Here is a 19,892-nt window from a genome sequence, read left to right on the forward strand (position 1 = left end):
CCAACCAAAATTATAACTCTAGCAGTCCCATTCCCCATTATGCTGCACCTCGTCCAGCCACTTGCACCAGTGCAAACCAGGGTGAAATACTCCCACTCAAAGAGTTGATGGTGTTTCACTTCAGTAGCCTTTCCACTTTGCATGACTGCATGAGGTGCAGTGCAAAGGGCAGTCAGCCCCTTGACGGGCAGGCCAAAGCAGCAGATTCGCCCAGTGAGATGCCATGAAGGTGATCAGCTCTTTCTTGACGCTGGCCGCTATTCTGACCTCTTAGAGAAATCCTGTATCCGGAACTACAGGATGAAGAGTTGTGCCACAACAGGAAGCGGGACCACTCCTAGTTTTTAAGGGATGTTTTTCTTTTTCTTTTCCTAACACTAAAACTATCCCACATTTATACTGAAGCTTTCATTGCTCTTGTGTAGCTACCCACAGACAAGGGTCACAGACGTGACACTGACCTCCACTCTAGAAGAAAATATACAGTTTCCCTGTCTCTCCAAAAGGCAGGCAAGGAGTGAAGAAACAAAAGAAGAGAATCAAAAGGAAAAAAAAAAAGAGTGAGCAAAGGCACAGAGATAGGAAAAGTGTCACATGACTAGTTACCTGAGGGTAGCAGTCAGAACTGAACCCAGCTGACATGCCGTAGACAAGCATGAAAGAATTTAATCTTGCATGACAGAACATGTCCATGAAATTTAGACAATTTAATAAAGAACTATACCCAACCACTTACGAGGAGCACCTTCTGCCATCTCGATAGCTGTGATTCCCAGGGACCACAAGTCACTCTGTGGAAAAAAGAGACCGTGAGTAGTGTAACTTGCCTCGAATTCCCTTTCTGGTGACCGATATCTTCTGTTCCCTGTTGAACCTGCTGGAAATGTGCTAATGGTCAGAAGGGCTCCGTTTCCCATGCAGTTTGGAACAGCTGATTCAGGACTTAAATAGCCATCCTAGAAATACAGACCTTTCATCTTTGCTTCAGAATATAGAGGGGACTCGTGAAGCCCCACCCCAGTTTCTCTTGTCTGTACAGAGAGAGTGCATTGTGAGACCCCCCCCGGGCCAGCTATTACTTTCAACCCACTGCTTTCCTACCCTAAGCGAGAGTGCAGCCAGGCCTAGCTATGAACAAGTCACCAACTAGCTATGCATTCAGATTCACATAAACAGAAACTTCATTGTTAGGTCACACTGGAGTTGCCACTATGACCATTATATGGCATCATAAACTTGGTGGATAAGGGCCAGATTCTGATCACAAAAGGTGTAAATCTGGAGTAATATTATAGACTTTCAAGATGTAACCAGGGCTTCTACTGGCGACACGCCTCACTTTTGTGGATGTTTGTACCCTACGTAGGTGGATACAGTTATCCAAATAATTTTTTGGAAAATCACTATGATTATTATATGAAAGATAAAGACAACTTGAATTCTGAAAGCATTTTGTTATGCAGAAAATGAGACAAAATACAAGCAGAAGGCAAATCCTTGGAGATATGTAGCAGAAAGTCCTTAATGGACACCTACTAGTGTTTGATTTGCCCCCTGCCCCCTCCCCAAAAACCCACAAAAAATCCCCCCCCCAAAACTACCACCAGTCCTGTAGCACCTTAAAGACTAACAATTTTACTTATTAGGTAATGACCCACTTCATTGGATAAATAAAATTGCTAGTCTTAAAGGTGCTACAGGGCTGCTTATTTGTTTGTGAAGTTACAGACTAACACAGCTACCTCTCTGAAACCATTTACCATGATTTGGCCTAGGATGACACCTTCACAATGAACACAGTGCCAAGCCAATCCACAGTGCTTTACAAGTCTGGAAACGGCTTGTACTGCAGACTGTGGGCCTGATTCTGAGCACAACACTGGATTTCAGTAAGAGCTGGAGAGGATTCAGGATCAGATCCTGTGTTATTTAATCCAATGACTGAAAAAGCAGGAAAAGAGAGGTCCTTCAGAAGAAGGGCTAAACAAGATGGCCAACCACCCCAGCACAGTTAGATTCTGGTGATGATGGGACATGCATGCAAGCTTCAGACAATCTGTGACTCATGCAAAGGTGTGTACAGAGAAATCAGGCTAGTGCAATAGAAAGAGCTGCATTTTTGGGTGAGGTGTATTTTTTTTTTTGTTTTTAAGAGCAGGACCCGTGAGAAGTCATGTGTTTACCAGAACAGCTTCCTGCTTTGCATATCAGCAGCGTTTATAAATACTTGCCCCAGTCCACCCTCCTTAATAACAACATTGTCTGAATCAGCACTTTGGAAACTCCCAGCTGATCAGCATAGCACTCCAGCCTGTGGACTCTGGCTGGAGCCAGGGCAATGGGGCAGCAGAGGAACTGTGTAAGTTACTCCACGCAGAGAAACCACACAAACTAGGGATACCCTTCAGTGATCAGTAGAAAACCTACTTAATAGGAACAGAAGTTGGGATACAGACAGGATCTAACAGATAAACTTTTTGAGTCTTTGGGTTAAGGATTTTATAGTATGAAAATAAGGCAGAAAGGATGAGCGCCTGCTTCTGTCCTATGCCAAGAAGCCTTTAAATGGGTGAAAGGCTGTTTTGCAACAGCAGCAAAATGGAATAAATCAGAATCGTACTCATTGACTCAGTAGAAAGCAGAAGTAATAATACGAGCCCCGAATAGGTCACAACTGGAGTAATAGCTGTAACGTCCATCACCCTTGCGTTACATAGTTGCTGCAAGGCCAAGCTACACAAAGGAAGGCAACCAATCTAACCCAAAGATTTGGAACTGCCAGTCACGCACAAAGTATTCTTTGGAAACTATCCTATGTGGTGTGCACAGATATGTAAATGACGACCGTGGGGCATTCAATTCAACCAGAGGCTGACAAACAGTATCACGTTGCATCTTTAGCACCAAATCAGCAGACTGTAATAGTAAGGGGAGCAGCCAGAGAATTTTTTGACAGCTATTATTTGGTGTCCAAATTGCAGTGTGCCCAGATGGCCTTAGAAGAATAACAAATCCTCTGTCTGTGAAGGGGATATTTAGTTCACAGTTGTACAGTGACATGAATGAGTTGAGAGGGTGTCTCACCAAGAAACCTGTGTGATAGTCATAAAGGACAAGGCTGATATATTCACTTAGACTTTTTTCACCCACAAGCATGATTGTGGGGAATGTTTAGTGATCTTTCGCATGCAAAGGAGTCTTTTGCTGTTCTAAGCGAATAAATTATACCTAGGTAAAATTACCCAGCTACCATGCAATAAGCATTAAGGGAAATAATTTGCTTTCACAGAGGTTAGAAGTCATGTTAATGGCACACTGCTTCTTAACCGTTCTTTTTTAGGCCTTTTCACCCTAGCCACCTCCAGGGATTGTGTCTTGTTTACAGAGAATAAGCAATACTTTTGTACATTTCATTCCAAACATCTTTGCCCTTTTATTGTACGTTAATCGCTCACCAAGAAATTCATACTGAAACTTTTTTTTTATGATTACAAACCACATATTAAAAATACTGCTCTTCGCACAATTGTGGTTTTAAGGGAGGGAGACGCCTTTTTTCAATTCTGTCGGTTAAGCCTCGCAAAGGGTGTCAATAGCAAACACTCAGTTACTTTACCATTAATTCTAGATTCCGAACACCACTCACTCTGTAATCATAGGTTGAGTCTGGGTTCTCCTCACAAGCGATGACTTCAGGTGCCATCCAATAGGGCGTTCCAATGAACGTATTTCTTCTCCCAATCGTCCTATCCAGTTGAGCACTTACCCCAAAATCCACTGCAAAGTTAAGCAAGTGTGAAGTCATGAGCCACGTGCTGAATTCATATGACAAACTAATGTTATTGCCTTTGCTTGGAAAGCACATACTAGGACTGCACTGCATCACATATTTGAGCTCTCCTAATACCTGGTTTCCAATGGAACCTACTCCAAAAGTACTTTGTTATTTATAACACACAGTACTGAAAGGAAATTTGTAAGTTTGGCAGAACAGCTACTATGGAATATATTCTCACGATGATACTAAATGTGTGTCTTTTCCCTAATGTTGTTCATTGGTCCCAAGGAGCTTTATAATATCGTACAATGTAATGTAATACATGCTTCCATTAAGCACTACATTGGAGGGGGTAAAGAATTTCAAACGGTTAAAACAAAAATCTCCAAATAAATGTTCAGGTGTGACCGGGAGATTTCTCCTATTGCTTCTGGTTGTTAAAGTTGGATCAGATCAGCACATAACTGAAGAAATGGATTGCTTTGTTCTGAATGGTTTCACAGACTTCTTCTGCAGCACTCCTATCTCCGAATATGCTGGAGGAGTGCACTGTTGTATCCATCTGTTAAATGAATTAAGAGGAATATGTTGTGCTGTGCTCTTTTAAGCAAACGGGCAGGAGCCTCTCAAGATGGATTTTTTAGTTGTATTGACAAACATTGTTGCACAGATAATAAATAGGGCCAACATTCAGTAACTGTGAGATCGTATTAATGAAACAACAACAACAACCCTGCACAATAACTAATCAGTAGCAATAAAGCTGAGCGTTACTTAGAGGACAGCTAAAGTAATATCCAATTAGCGTAAGCAGCAGACGAAAAAGATTAGGCAAGGTACAACCTTATTATTACCCATGGCACCAATGAGCAGGTTTTCACGCTTGACTCCAACTAACCAAATTATTTGCATACATCTGGTACAGCTATTACTAAACAGACTTTATGGAACCATAGTGTAACATGAAATTATTATAGCACTAAATTATTAAGCTTATCTAACTATGGGTGGGAGTCTATTCTTTGAAGCATAAAGCACTCTGTATTTTGGATGTGAAATGTAAGTCTTTTATATAAAGCCTATGTGGTTGAATGACATTGGATCTCTCAAGTCTCAGGTTTTCCAGCTTCTTGGGTTTTGGACACAGTTGAGCTAAATTTTTCTGTGAGTATTTTAGTTTTGCTTTTCTACTTTATAGAAGTGTTTCATTACTGTCTACTCCCATAAAATACTGAGTACTTGCTTCGTTATTTGATAGACAAGGAGATCCCAGTTATGTAGTTTGCAGGAAAAAAAGGTGGTAAACAAAACAAAATGAAAAACAAACCAACAAAAAAGGCCCAACTAATTTTGAGAAGTACCACAAGATCATTTGCCAAATTGGGGTCAGGCAGTGAGGGGGGGAAACCAACTGTGCGTGAAATCCCACTTCTGTTGAAGTCAGTGGTAAAACTCCCACTGATTTCCATGAAGCCAGGATTTCATGACGTAGCTGGTATCCTCAGCAGGTGCCACTGCTAGGCTCATTTCCCCTTACTGAGGATCTTCTCCATAATCTACACAGAATAACTTTTATTTCATTTTTGAGCTCCCAAGAGAGAGTTTACAATGAGAAAGAGAAAACAAAAGACAAATCCCATGTGAGTAAAAAACTGTTCTTGATATGCTTTCTTTAAATGTTGCCTGATATCCCCTGTGATGTCCTTTAAAAAAAAATCAAAACTAACTCTCCACATTTGTTTTCTGAGTTATTGACAGTTTGCTTTTACACAGCTAACAGTCGACAATTGGCACACCATGACATACCACAGTTTTTCTGCCCTGGGAAGTGGAAATGAAAGGGCTTCAAATACTCTTGGCTGGAAACTCTTGGTATATAATGACTTTTTCATGGAATTCTTTACAAAGGGCAAAGTATACATTATGGCCTCAGCAGTGACTTTCAGTTTCATTAAACTTCTAGCAGAAAAAGGGCTTAGCAAAAATAATTGCTCAAAATGGATATTTCTGAAGTGTTTTGGCTAAAGGAGAGTTCTCTGTAAGCTCAAAAGCCTCTCTCTTTCACTGGTAGAAGCTGCCCCAGTGACAGATATTATCTCAGCCAAGTGATCTGGGGAGAAAGGAGAGGGATAATTTTCTACATTGTGAATTTGGTTCTTCGGCCTAACATTGCTCTGCTGTGGACTATCAAACAGGTTCTGAATTTGGTTCTATTGGAAGGGTTTTGTTTCAAATGAGGAAAGCAATTCCCATGCATAAAGCCTACCTTTGGGATCCTTCTGTGTGAAAGGAAGCATATAAGTGTAAGTCTTTACAATTACATTTAATAACCCAAGAGTGACAAATATGAGAGATATCCTTTCCAGGTTAACTTGGAAACCTCGGCATCTCTTTAACTAACAGGTTTCTAGAAAAAAATATTGAGGAAGACTTACCTAGCTTTACTTCTGCATTTTCTGTTAAGAGAACGTTCTGTCCTTTAATATCTCGGTGAATAACGTGGTTAATATGAAGATGTGCCAAACCCTGCAAGAAACAACATGGCTCTAGCTTTTTTCTATTAGTTTCAAAGCGTTTGAATTTTTGTCCTACGATAATTGTTTGCTTTCTTCTGGCTATTATTAACGGAGAAATGTGAATAAAAGTTTTAGCTGTGATTGGCTGCAATCCGTTCATTGATTCAGCTTTAGCAATAACAGAAGAAAGCAACAATGGGCTTCATTTTCTTCTCCCTTCAACAGGTCTGACAGCTGGAGAACAATGCTGATGCCAAGAGGAAAAAGAGGCCCCGAAACATTATGCAGCAATTTCAGAATCAGAGGGACGTCCATTTACAGCATGTATCAAAGGCACACAAAACAGGAAACTGGGGTGTGAACAATAAAATGTTTGCCTACCATGTAGAGTGCTGGGTAGGGAGTGTGCAAAGAACAAAAAACTGGTCCAGAATGGATTAAATCCTGTCATGAGCCAGATTCTCGCAGACTTCAGTGACTGATGATCACATCTCCCTCTGAGACTATTTTTAGTTTCAAAACAGTAGTTAAACTATGATAGAAATAATGGAATATATTGAACTGATACAGAAAAAAAGCAAAAGGCCCACCAGAAACCTTTGCCTTCTTTCATAGGAATGACTAAGAAAATAAAAAGCTTCTGACAAAATGTAAATTTCTTCCACACTTTCCCTGCCCCATATGCTGATGAGTCTCTTTCCACACACGCTCTTCTTCAGGTTTCACAGGGAGATGGGTGTAGATCTTGCCTTTCATCCTACACGAAGGTGTGTTTATTATCTTAAGTTGTGGGATTTAAATTAAGAGGGCTCTTGAAAAGTAAATTTTCTACAGGTGATGCAACAGCTCTGCAAATACAATGGCATAAATGCCCACAAAGTTACATGGGTAGCCACCAAATCAAAACAGCAGAAACGTAGCACTTTAAAGACTAACAAAATGATTTATTTCGTGATGAGCTTTCCTGCGTTTGGTTAAGAACAGTGAGTACCTGCATACAAGCCCATCTTCTACTCAACTACCCATCTGATGAGGATGGAAGCGAGGTTTTTATGCCTCCATTGACAATGTGACTGTTCACGTTACAAACTGATTCAGTTTCTGTACAACCCAGGAGAAAAGAGTAGCAAAGAACGAAGACTGAGCCAATGAAGTAACTTGAGACAACCTCTTTCAGTGATACTAAAGCAGAATTGGTGCCACACCTTGAAGTTATGACAGGAAAATCTTCACACTGTGAAACAGGGGCAGAGTCAACATGGTTTCTATAAAGGGAAATCGTGACTCACCAATCTAGATAGAATTTTTGAGGGGGCCAACAAACATGTTAGCAAGGGAGATCCAGTGGATGTAGTGTACTTAGATTTTCAGAAAGCCTTTGACAAGGTACCTCTCCAAACGCTCTTAAACAAAGTAAGCTGCTATGGGATAAGAGGGAAGGTCTCCTCATGGAATGGTAACTGGTTAAGAGATAGGGAAAAAAAGGAAGGTATAAATAGTCAGTTTTCAGAATTGAGAGAGGTAAATAATGGTGTTTCCCAGGGATCTGTGCTGGGACCAGTCCTATTTAACATATTCATGAATGATCTGGAAAAAGGGGTAAACAGTGAAGTGGCAAGCAGGTGGTACAACACTACTTCAGACTGGTAAGTCCCAGGCAGCCTATGAAGAGCTACAAGAGGATCTCTCAAAATGGATGACTGGGCAACAAAATGGCAGATGAACTTTAATGGTGATAAATGCAAAGTAATGCACATTGAAAGCATAATCCCAGCTATAAATATAAAATGATGGGTTCTAAACTAGTTGTTACCACCCAAGAAAGGAGCTTGGAGGCACTGGGGATAGTTCTCTGTAATCATCCACTCGATGTGCAGAAGCAATGAAACTAGTAAACAGAATGTTGGCCATCAGCAAGAAAGGGATGGAAAACAAGGCAGAAATTATTTTATTGCTTCTCTATAACTCCATGGTAGGCCCATACCTGGAATACTGCATGCAGGTGTGGTCTCAACATCTCAAAAATATACCGGAATTAGAAAAGATTCAGAAAAAGGCAACAAAACTTTTTGGGAGTATGAAATGGATTTGGTATGAGGAGAGATTCAGAAGATGGGGCACGTTCAAGTTGGAAAAGAGTGACTAAGAAGGGTATGAATGTGGACTATAAAATCATGACTGGCATGGAGAAAGTAGATGAGGAAGTGTTATTTACTCCTTCTCAGAACACAAGAACTAGGGAACACCAAATGAAATTAGTAGGCAACAGGTTTAAAAGAAATAAAAAGAAGTATTTCTTCACAAAACACACAGTCACCTGTGCAACTTTTTGCCATGGCATGAAGACCAAGATGGTAACAGGGCTCAATAAATACATAGATATATGCATGGTGGACAGGCCTATCAATGGCAGACAAAGATAATGTCCCTGTCCTCTCTTTGACAGAAGCTTAGAGTGAGTTCAGAGGATGAATTACTTTATGACTCCATGTTCTGTTAATTCTCCCTGGGATACCTAGCACTAGCCACTATTAGAAGACAGGATCCTGGGCTAAATGGACCTTTGGTATGACCCAGTATGGCCATTCTTATAAAAGCAGGAAGGAGCAAACTCTGTGAACAAGACTCACCCTGAGAACCTCTCTGCAGATATATGCAATCCAGTCCTCCTTGAAACAGTTACCTTTCGTCTTCTTTACCAAATCTGTCACAGAGCCAGCTCCACAATATTCCATCACCAACTGCAGAGAGGCAAACATATATTCTTAACACATCCCCCGCATTTAAAAACCCTCTGCAAGTTCCAGTCTGTCAAAGTTAGGCTTCACTATAAAAACAGAGAGGGGAGAATTTTGAGAACATTAAGAAAATATTTTTGCTTCACATTTTTCAGAAAGAACTGATTTTGAAAAAAAAATCACAAATATTCTTGCTGAACATTTTTGGTATTTATTTTTCCTTCTTCTGCCCATTTTAACTGTTCTTTTTGGTTTTTTTCCCCCATTTTGCCATTGATAATAGGCGATGAAAAAAAAAAACTATAAAAGGCAGCACAAAATGGGGAGGGAATGTAAAAGGAAAATATCAAAATCAGGAAAACTGAAATCATAGTTTTTCAATTTACATTTTCAACATGGAAAAAAGGAGTTCTGTGTTTTGGGGAAAAAATAAAGGATATGGATCTACAAAATAATTTTGTGTTTTGACTACCTAGGAGTCTTAAAGGGCCATGCCACCAATGTTCCCACTGATTTTTAACAGCAAAGGAACTTTTTCCCCCACCCACGCCCCAGGGTTATCTGATGAACACAGATGGGATTCAAACACTTACCCAGAGCTGATCATCCTGGCCTGCAGGGCTCTGCTTTACAAATGCTCCATAATAGGTTGCAATATTCCGGTGATGAGAATATTTCTTTAACATATTTATTTCCAGTTTGATTTCTTCCTCCTCATTCTGTAACAAGAGAGAGTACAACACAGTCAGGATGACAACGTACTGATCATTTCATTATTCATTTAATTCCCATTTCTTTGAAATCAAGGGCTAGGCCCTCCCTCAATCTTAGGAGCAAGCTCTTAAAACAGTGGAATAGAGACTGACATCCTAGGGATTAACCTGGCACTGAAATCACTAGCAGTTACAGCCTGAACTAACCAGCCACACCTGTCTCATTGTGGATGTAACAGACTAGTATCCTGTATGCGCTGGGAACTGACTGCTCACTTTACAAGTGGGTTACATTTACAGTAATTTAGTCACGGCAAAATTTATCATTTTTAGACAAAAATCACAGAACGTACATCCACTAATCCACGGTCCTGATATCCCCAAAGAATTGATAAACTTCTTTCTACTGCTGCTGGGAGACTGAAACCAAGAGAAGGGAAGTGACTGCCCCTGGCCACAAAGGAATTCACCAGGACTGGAAATGGCTCCTTTCCCCTCATTTTGCGGTTAGTTCAGTAGACTACAGAATTACCTACAGAAAACTGGACAACAGTGCAGGGAACTGGTGTGCACGAATTACTGCCTATCACACTGAGGAGTATTGGCTCCATTTTATCCCCTATTTGCCTGTCACGTCTACCTGGTATCATTTGTCTTATGCTTAGGTTGCAAACTTTTTGTGGCACAGGCCATTGGCTGCTCTGTGCTTGTACAGCCCTTAGCACAGTGGGGCTCTGATCTTTGGTGAGGACTCTGGGGTGGTACCACTACCGGTGTTCCCTGTAAGCAGAGTGCTCGGGCAGCCATCAAGGAGAGATTCAGGTGCCATCCAGCTGTTCAGTAGAGCGGGTACAGGTGGTAGATGTTTCTACTGGTGGTGCGCATTTGCACCTGTGCACATACATTTAGTCCATACATGGATGGAAAAAATTAGAGGGTACATTGACCACTACACAAATAAATAGCACCAGCACAATGAATTCAATAATTCTGGGGTCTCGTCCCAGTGAGTATCCTTCTTGAAGGACCAAAATCTCAGATCCAAGAGAGAATCCAGGCTCCTTTAAAACTAGCCAACTGGGATGTTCCCATCTCTGATTGGCAGACTTCTTTATGGACCCAGCTGTCTGTGTTAGCACTCTCAAGAGATGGTACGATGTTCCAGGTTAAATGCACAGGGATTTAGCTGCCTGCTTTTCCAGGAAGGGAACGCCACATCACCATGAACATGTAACTGAGGATCTGTCTACCTGTATCAGCTAAACGAAGGCAAACAAGACTTATAATTAGTTTACCTTTTGTTGCAAAACATCCTGGCACTTAAGACTGATGAAAAAATGGTCTGTTGGAAGAGAAAAATGGCTGGCACTTACAGGACATTTTTCTGCCCTTTCCCACAGTTTTCCGGTAGCCTTGCCATTAAAGCATTCCATCAAGCGTGAGCACAAATGTCTCACAAAAACGATGACCTTGTTCTATACCTGCTGTATGGGGGCAGGGTCATACACTTGGAGGAATGATAGGATAGAATCAAACCCCCTTCAGAAGTCCTAGAAGTGGCCCATCTCTGAGTATAAAATACCAAAAAGCATTCCCAACAAACACACACTGGCCATGCGGTTACGCAGTGACATTAACTCAAAGAAGAAATTCTGCCAGACCAAAAAATGCAGAAAAAATAATCGTTTTAAGCTTGAGGAAATGCAGAGCATAAAAGGGCTCCACTCAAAGCAAAATCCACGCTGAAGTATTCAAACAGCTGCTCTCTGAACACAGGGCTCTCATGCTGCACATGGTATCCCAAGTAGTTCATCTGCCTTATGCTGGCAATGAAAAGGGAAGGGAGCACGCTCAGCTTGGGTTGGGAGCACATGGGTACAATCTAGCACAACTGAAGAGGGTGAAGAGGAGCTGGGCTTAACTGCTGCAGCCACCAGGAGAAATTCTAGATGACTCAGATTTCCTCACAGAGTCTCTGAGGCAGCAAACACTAGAGTTTGCTGCACATCCCTGGAAGGTCAGAGTACTCTCTCCAGGCCTGGCCGCCATCTTGAGCCATGTAGCAGTGGGGGAGGGCGATTTACACAAACAACTGAGAATAAGAAATTTGCAAACTCTGTGGAGCCAGAGTCCTGACCATCCTTCCTATTGCAAGCTCTTTCCCAGCATTCACAAGGATGCAAACAGGGAGCAGGAGCTTTGCTTTCTTTTGGGATTCTGGTCAACACCAGCACTGGAACCAGCTAGGTGGAAAGGGAAGTCAGAGGATAAACCTCCTTGCCCCATGGCAGAGGGCCTGGCCTTTCAAATGCTCTGCTCAGAGACATACAGATAGGAACAAATGATGTTTAATGACTGAATTTATAATCCTGGGCAAAGTTGGGGCCGAAAAGGCATGCCTCCCAAGTCGGACTGGCAGGCAACTTTGGGCTTTTAGCACCTTCCTCGGCACCATGGGGAGCAAGTCAGTTGCCAGGATCATCAGGGTATATTTCATTTAATTTCCTCCCTTTACAGGAGCGTCAGGCACTGGTGCACCTCAGTCCTGCCTGTTCTCCATCAGTGGCACACGACAGTTCAGTCTCCTGGAGCTATAAAGGTTTGGTCTCGCTCTGGTGCCTGGGGTTGAGGTGAGGGTGGTGCTCAATGGCAGGTGACTGAGTATATGGTGTTCCCTTCTGGCCATAAGCTCTGACCCTCTCTCCCCTCAGAGACTGGATTATTATATTTAATTCTGTTTATTAAAGAAAAATCAGTCATGTAGCACTTTAAAGACTAACAAAATAATTTATTTATTATTAATTTAATTTGTTAATAAATTATTTTGTTAGTCTTTAAAGTGCTACACGACTGCTTTTTTGTTTTGATAGAATAAAGGCTAACACAGCTATCTCTCTGCCACCATTTATTAGGGAATGAGCTTTCTTGGGTAAGACCTACGCTAGTCACTGGAAAGTGGTAGAATAGTAGGAGCTTCTAATGAAGTATCAAAGGATGAGAGACCATGAATGAGTCTGGACACAGGGGGCTGGTTTGGGAACTCAGAGGCCTAGGTTTAACTGCTTGCTCTGCTGCTTGGATGTTGTGAGGATAAATATATTGAAGACTGTGAGGTATTCAGAGACAAGAGCAAAAAGGGCGATATCAGGCCCTTTGTAGACGAGTCATTGAGAAGAAGCCTCAATGGCTGGATGCATCCACACATTCACGATTCCAGTCTTAATCTCCCTGTTAATCCTGTGACGGGCCACATTTCCAAAGAGCCTTGAACTGTGCTAGTAAATTGCACTGGCAAAGAAATAAAAGTCACTCTCAAGCGTGCAGGCACTGCTGCTGTTTCCCCACACAAACCGAGTTATTTCTGGGCACAGATGACTGCCTGCACAAAATTACAGGCTCGTGTCCAAAGGCTATTTCTGAAAAATGTGGCCCTATCTGGTAGGTACAGCAGCACACACCTCTAACCTCAAGAGGAAACAAGATGAGAGACTGATACACACTGCCAGCAGATTGTACGACTGTTATGGCTCCTGTATTAGCTTTAGATTTAAATAAACAGCATGTCGATAACTGGCAAGACTGGAAGCAAGAGATTCAAAGGGACAGCCACTGCTATCGCTGTGGACACCAATCCATGGGGAAAGTAATTCAGCAAGAATCTGTTCTCTCTGCACACACTTTGTTTGCTAGGCGTGATCAGATAACAGGAAACAGAGTCTCTGTAGAGAGGCACAGAAGCACACATTACCCGCTGCTCTCATGTAATCATTTAAAGCTCCCAGGCCCCTCCCTGTGACTTGACACTGCAGTGCTTCCTGACAGATGGCCATATGATCCCACCCTGACCACAGCATCCTGCTGCGATCATAAGAAAGGCAGCTCAGAGTCTCACAGCACATGTTAGAGAGGGAACAGATTTACTCAGCCCTAAACTTGCCACAGTACTCAGAACTGAGCAATCCAAGTCTGTAGTTGATAGAGAAGAATGACAGAGGTTTCTCCAGGAGGGCCAGGTAGCTCCTAGCTTCACATCACTGCATTAGGAACGTGCCCCATTGTGTGTTACAAGTAGAACTCCCTGTGAGATATGGCCTCAGATGTAGTACATATTCAGCACATTACAGTGGATGCATGTCAATATTTTTAAAAGACTTTACTTGGTGTGTTTCAAACCCAAAGGAACAAAAATTACAGGTTGAACCTCTCTAGTCTGTCATTCTCTTGTCCAGCAACATCCGTAATCTGGCATGATTTCAGTTAGCTGGATGGGTGTGGCAAAAGTTTCCCATGGTCCCATAAAGTTCACTTACAATCACCAGTCCTGGCTCTCTGTTCTGTGCTGTTATTTAGCTCTAATTTACCCCTAAATGTCTTCTAAGAGCCCAGTAAGCCGTGGAGGTGTTGGTAATGCTGCTAGACAATACTGACTTCCCATGGTCTAGCAAATTCTCTCGTTCTGCACCAGTCAGGTCCCAAAGGTGCCAGACTAGAGAGAGGTTCAATCTGTAATTTAATGCCAGACGGTCGATAAAGTTGTGTCAAAACACACTTAAAGTTTAGCAGGCCAACAATTTCTTTCACACAGAGGTCTTGAGGGATGAAAGTAGTTCTACCTAAAATACTAATATGCCCCCTTATTACTGTAATATGTGAGCAGCTCACTTAATTTCACAATATCCCTGTGACATAGGGAAGAACAATTATCCCCTTTTGGAAGCTGGAAAACCAAGACTGAAAGAGACTAAGGACTGAATCCTTGAGGGTATTTAGGCATTTAGCTCCCTTTGATTTCAACTCGAGTTAGACACCTCAATATCTTTGAGGAGTTGGGCATAAGTGACATGTCAAAGGTTGCACAGAAGGCCTGCGGCAGAAAAGACTTCCAGGAACCAGGCTGCCACCCTAACTGCTGGAGACTTGACAGTCTACCATTTCACAGCTGAAATCAATAGAACTGCTTCCTGTGGTCACACTGCAGCAAGCTCGGAACTCCTAAGAGTGCTTATAATAAGATGGGCTTCAAGGGGAGAGCACCGGGGAAACCTCACAGGGAGTCACACCAGCTCTAAATATTCTCTGTTGAAGAGCTGCAGAATTCTTACAAAGACACAGTCAATTTAGTGTGGAATAATTCAAGCCAAAACCAAACCAGATCTGTTACTGGTATATCCTCAATACATAAAGAAGCTGTCCAGCTCCCCAAAGAGTGGGTCAGATCCATCAATACACAACAGCTGAGCTGTGTTGCTACTGTGAGGCAGAGCGGCTGTAAACCAGGATTAACCAGTCCATTGCACAAGTTTACAGATGCTTTGTGCTCACAGAACCGCACGCAGATACTGATATGAATCAGTCAATCCATGCCTCCGGGTTGTCCTTCATTTAAGTCTGGTTTTCCAACCATGCCCTGCCACCCACAATACACAGCTATTTAAATGCGGAGAAGATCAAATTGTGTGCAGCACAAGACAGGCAAATTTTGGAAAATTCCCTGCCTGGAATTTTCATATTGATATTCCCTGTGGTGGTATCAGTTCCTTGCCCATGGATCAGGCCACCAGGACAATCCCCAAGCCCTGTGGATCCCTGGAGTTCAATGGAAGGCAAAACCTGTCCATATCACAGCTCCGTGCCCGTGTGTCAGCTCTGGATCTCTGGCAGCCCCCAACCTACCGAAGCTTTTCTTGAAGGCTGGAAGCTTCAGAGGAGTAGCCATGTTAGTCTGCTTCAGCAAAAACAGGAGTCTCATGACACCTAAAAGACTAACATATTTACTTGGGCATTAGCTTGTGTGAGCTGGAACCCATGTCGTCAGAGGCAACAGGTGGAGGTGCTCAGATCTGGGATCTGATTTCAGTTCCCACCCTAGCACAAATTCTCCCACTCCCGCAAAGCCGTTCCTCTTTGGTGACTCATCTCTACAGCATAATGCAGATGGCCGGACATGTATCCACAGAGCTAGACGCAAAGCCCCAGCAGTTTACTGCTTCAATAATTTCAAAAGCATGCTTTACACAGATAGAAAAGCAAAACCTTAGTTTTTTGACTACACGCACACATGCATGCAGGCACACACACACACACACAGAGTATGTTCTTAGAGGTTTTTTTTCGTAATAAGATCACTATTTTGTACTATAGTGGCAGCATAAAAGGGTCTTAAAATAGGTGTGTTTTATGCTTAATCCTGCTTTATGTCCACCTTGTCTTAGGGTGTGTTAACACTACAAGTGTTATAGAGTTACGGTTGCAGCACTGACACTTCTTGCAGCAATGGGAGGATTTTTTTCCCCAGAACTGTGAGGACCAATGGAAGAGTTTTGGCCAACCTCACTGTAGCATGACATTTTTCATGGCCCTGAGTGACACAGCTAGGTTGACCTAAATTTTACGCATACACCAGGTCTTAAGAGTTCTGTGCTGCCACCCATGGCCGTAGCATCTCCATGCAGCCAGTATGGCATTAATAAGGTGACCATCCATCACATACTGGGTGGGATGGCCCCATATTTGGGATGCCAAAAAGGTTCCCTGATTTTTTTTGTTAAAGGCACTAATCGTCCTGTATCTGGCACCCCCCAGCCTCAAGGAAGCAGGGGGAGCGTGGGCAGCTGTAGCTTCCCCAGGAAGCACCGGGGGCTGCCCCTTCCCCAGGCTGCCAGGGATTGCCGACAGCTGTCGCCTCCTTCTCAGCTCCCTGGGGCTTGGAGAAGCTGCTTCTCTCCCCCATATCTCCTTGTCCTGCATTTGGGAAAGGGAGATATGGTCACCCCAGCTCAAAAGATTTTAGGACTTGTCTGCATATGGAGTTATCCTGAAATAACTCTCCAGGACGAGCTATACAGCAATGATTCCACGTGAGGATACTCTTAGGCTTTGTCAATACTAGAAGAATTTTACTAGCATCATGATACCGTTATAGCAATACAGGGGGTCCTCGTTACAAGTCACTTCGCTTTAAGTCGTTTCACCTATACGTCACTAAGTAATTCAGGAAAGCAGGTTCATTGTAAGTCGCGCAGATCTGCATTTACATCGTTTAGGGGCCGAGGGACCAGAAGCCAGGAACATAGTAGAGTTCTGTGTTGCTGGGTGGCAGCTGCTGTAGTGCAGGGGCCCTGGAAGTGAGCCCTGAAGTCATGGGGGACCAGAGGGGAGCTGGCAGATAGCTGGGGGAGTGGTGGAGAACTGCAGGGAGCTGGCAGGGAGACGGCCAGGAGCTGGCTTATCTTTTTATTATTTATTTATTTCTTTATTTATTTTATTAGCTATATATTTACTTATTTCTATTTATTGTTTTTTGTGGGTTCTAGGTATCTAATACATGCCACAGGTATGTGAATTGTATGTGTTGGGAAAGTAACTCAAGTTAGCTACATTATTCCTTATGGATATTCATTCCCCTTTAAAAGTTGTTTCACTATTACTTGCATTATTTAGGAACATAACTTGGACTTGTAACAAGGACCCCCTATAATGGCAAACTGCTGCCTTGCCTCCCCAATGAAGACACAGTTTATACTAGCTAAAAAGCACTTTTGTCACCATAATTAACATCAGTTGCCCAAGGGATGCAAACTACAGGTTGAACCTCTTTAATCCTTGGGACCTGGCAGGTGCCAAATAAGAGACTTTGCCAGACCACAAGAGGTCAATATTGTGTAGCAGCGTTACCAACACCTTCACTGCTTACTGGTCTCTTAAAAGACTTTTAGGGGGTAAATGACAGCTAAACAACAGCACAGAACACTGACAGACAGGACTGGTGGCTGGAAACAAACTTTGTGGGACCACAGAAAGCTTGGCCACACCCATGGTAAGTGGCTATCCAGCTTATTAAAATCATGTTGGATTATGGATGTCATTGGACAAGAGAGTTCCAGATTAGACAGACTCAACCTGTACATGGGCAAAAACACTTTGGCTATGTCTACACGACAGCAGTCGTTCAAAAGATGATCTTCCGGAAGATCTTCTTTCCCAAGAGCGCATCCACACACAAAAAAGTGGACCGAAAGATCGATCCACTTTTTTAACTGACAGCATCTGCTCAGCCCCAACTCTTTTGAAAGAATGGGCCAGGGATTGAAAAATCCTATGCCATGAGGGCTGCTCTTTTTAAAAAAGGGCCCGCGGAGCATCTACACATGCTTTTATTCAAAAGAAGCTCTCGAAAGGAGGCGTTCTTCCTGATCCGGGAGCAGAAGAAGGCTTCTGGAAGAAGAGCCACATTCTTTCGATTTCAGATGGAGAGCGCATTTTATATGCAGACACTCCATGCATTCTTCTGAAAACGGGCCGGGTTTTCGGAAGGAACTTGCTAGTGTAGATGAGGCTTTGATGCCTCTATAAATGCATCTGCTCTGGGGATTATACTGGCTGTTACATTGGGAAAAATCCACACCCCATAATTGATGTAATTATGCCAGTATAAGTTTTAATTACAGATAGGTTTGCCAGTTCTCTAATTGCACAAAACTCAACACCCATGCCCCAGCTCCCTTCCTGAAGCCCTGCCCTTGCTGCTTCTCTGAGGCCTTGCTCCCTTTCACTCCAGCATTTTTCCCAACCCTCGCTCACATTCACTGGACTCAGGCCGGGGGCTGGAGATTCAGACTCAGAGCCGGTGGTGTGAATTCTCAGGTGGGGCCAAAAACGAGGGATTCAGGGTGTGAGGGGATCTCTGGGCTAGGGCAGGGATTTGGGGTGCAGCCAGAGGTGTGGGCTCCAGCTGTGGGGGGGTGCTCTGGATTGCAGAAGACAACTCTGGGTTGGGGACAAGGAGCTTTGAATGCTGGAGGAAGAGGGGTCTCTGGGAGGGAGTGTGGCGTGCTGGAGAGGGTTCTGACTGGGGGCAGGGTGGGAGATAGAACCCCTTCCTGAACCCTGACAGGAGGCAAGGTGTTTGGATTCCAGTTAGCCCATGCTTATCTCAGTGGACTCTTTATTGGTGGGTGTAGTGGCGTGAAAACAGGCTCTCTACCCACCCTGGCTTTGCACTGCTCCTGGAAGCAGCTGGCATGTCCTGCCCCTAGGCATAGGTGCAGTCCAGCAGCTCTGCACCACGTGTGGTGCTCCGGCCCTGCCCCCACAACAACTCGGCCAACGAGAGCCGTGGACGCAGCCCTGGGGTGTGAAGCAGCATGCTCTAGCCACCCTTCCTTCTAGAAGGGTGGGAAATGCTGGCCACAATCCAGCAGCTGTGCGGAGCCAGGGGAGTTTTCCTTAGCCTTGCAGGCTGGACTTTTAATGGACCAGCCAGCGGTGCTGCCCAGAGCCATTCAAGTGCCTTTTCAGCCAGGCACTCTGGTCAAAGACCAGCCACCAGGCAACCCAAATATATAGTCCAGACCTACAGTTTCAGAATAACAGGCCTTTTTCTTTTCTGCGTTCATATACTTTGGAAGACAATTACGCTAAATCAGAAAAAAGGCATGTATAGTCCAGAATAAGAGTGTGTTCACACATGGAGTTATTACTCGCTAGTCTTTTAAATTCACTCCTGTCTTATTCTGGATAAAAAGTCATGTGCATAGAGCTTCTTAGTGTAAATATGAATCAGGCCCATAATATAGCAGGAATGAATAGCAGGAAACTCTTGTGCTGGGGGAGGGGGCAGTTTTTTGGCCTTTCATGCTAATATTGTCTTGAGGCAGCAAGTTGCTGTACCAGCTGCACCGATCAGAGAAGGAAGAAAAATCAATGCTTAGCAAATTCAGTGACACCATGTTCTAACTCTGACACCACTTTATAAAAGCGAGCAAGGTACTGCGCCAATTAAACTGTCTCCTTCTCTCATCTATCTGATAAAAAGGCAACATTTGCAACTCTAACACGTTCTTTTTTGCTTTCTGTCGATGTGACTACAATGCCCTAGATTTTTGTACTGCACAGAGGAATAGCTGGCATACGAAGGGAAAGGATGTGATGAAACACAGCAGGGGCAACAGAGAGCTACAGGAAATCTTCTGTTTGCTATCTCTGGAAACAGATAATCAACGAGCAATAAGCAGGAAGAAAGTTATTTTTTTCACTGGACTAGACTAGCAAAAATATACAGAGCCACTGTTCCTGACTGCTTTGTCTGCATTGTATAAATATGACTGAAACAAAACAAAAAAAAAACCCAAAACCGTGCTCATACAAT

At 43.2% G+C, this 19,892-nt stretch overlaps 1 protein-coding gene and 1 long non-coding RNA gene across 4 annotated transcripts in view; one reads left to right on the forward strand and one right to left on the reverse strand.

The window, feature by feature from the left end:
* LOC142020229 (uncharacterized) overlaps nucleotides 1-6,692 on the forward strand; it is a 91,719-nt gene extending 85,027 nt beyond the window's left edge. Inside the window, exon 3 of the long non-coding RNA XR_012647314.1 lies at nucleotides 6,520-6,692. This is a non-coding gene — a long non-coding RNA (uncharacterized LOC142020229). The remainder of the gene's footprint in view (nucleotides 1-6,519) is intronic.
* The window catches only part of NRK (Nik related kinase), a 137,357-nt gene that overhangs the window by 71,753 nt on the left and 45,712 nt on the right, over nucleotides 1-19,892 (reverse strand). For all 3 annotated transcript variants that reach the window (XM_075007906.1, XM_075007905.1, XM_075007907.1), the window contains 5 exons: nucleotides 9,626-9,751; nucleotides 8,925-9,035; nucleotides 6,214-6,304; nucleotides 3,647-3,777; nucleotides 737-791 (listed from right to left, as the gene is read on the reverse strand). In XM_075007906.1, coding sequence (XP_074864007.1) covers nucleotides 737-791; nucleotides 3,647-3,777; nucleotides 6,214-6,304; nucleotides 8,925-9,035; nucleotides 9,626-9,751 — 514 coding nt within the window. The remainder of the gene's footprint in view (nucleotides 1-736; nucleotides 792-3,646; nucleotides 3,778-6,213; nucleotides 6,305-8,924; nucleotides 9,036-9,625; nucleotides 9,752-19,892) is intronic.

This window comes from Carettochelys insculpta, chromosome 13, assembly GCF_033958435.1.
Source record: "Carettochelys insculpta isolate YL-2023 chromosome 13, ASM3395843v1, whole genome shotgun sequence".
In the NCBI taxonomy this organism is placed as follows: Eukaryota; Metazoa; Chordata; order Testudines; family Carettochelyidae; genus Carettochelys; species Carettochelys insculpta.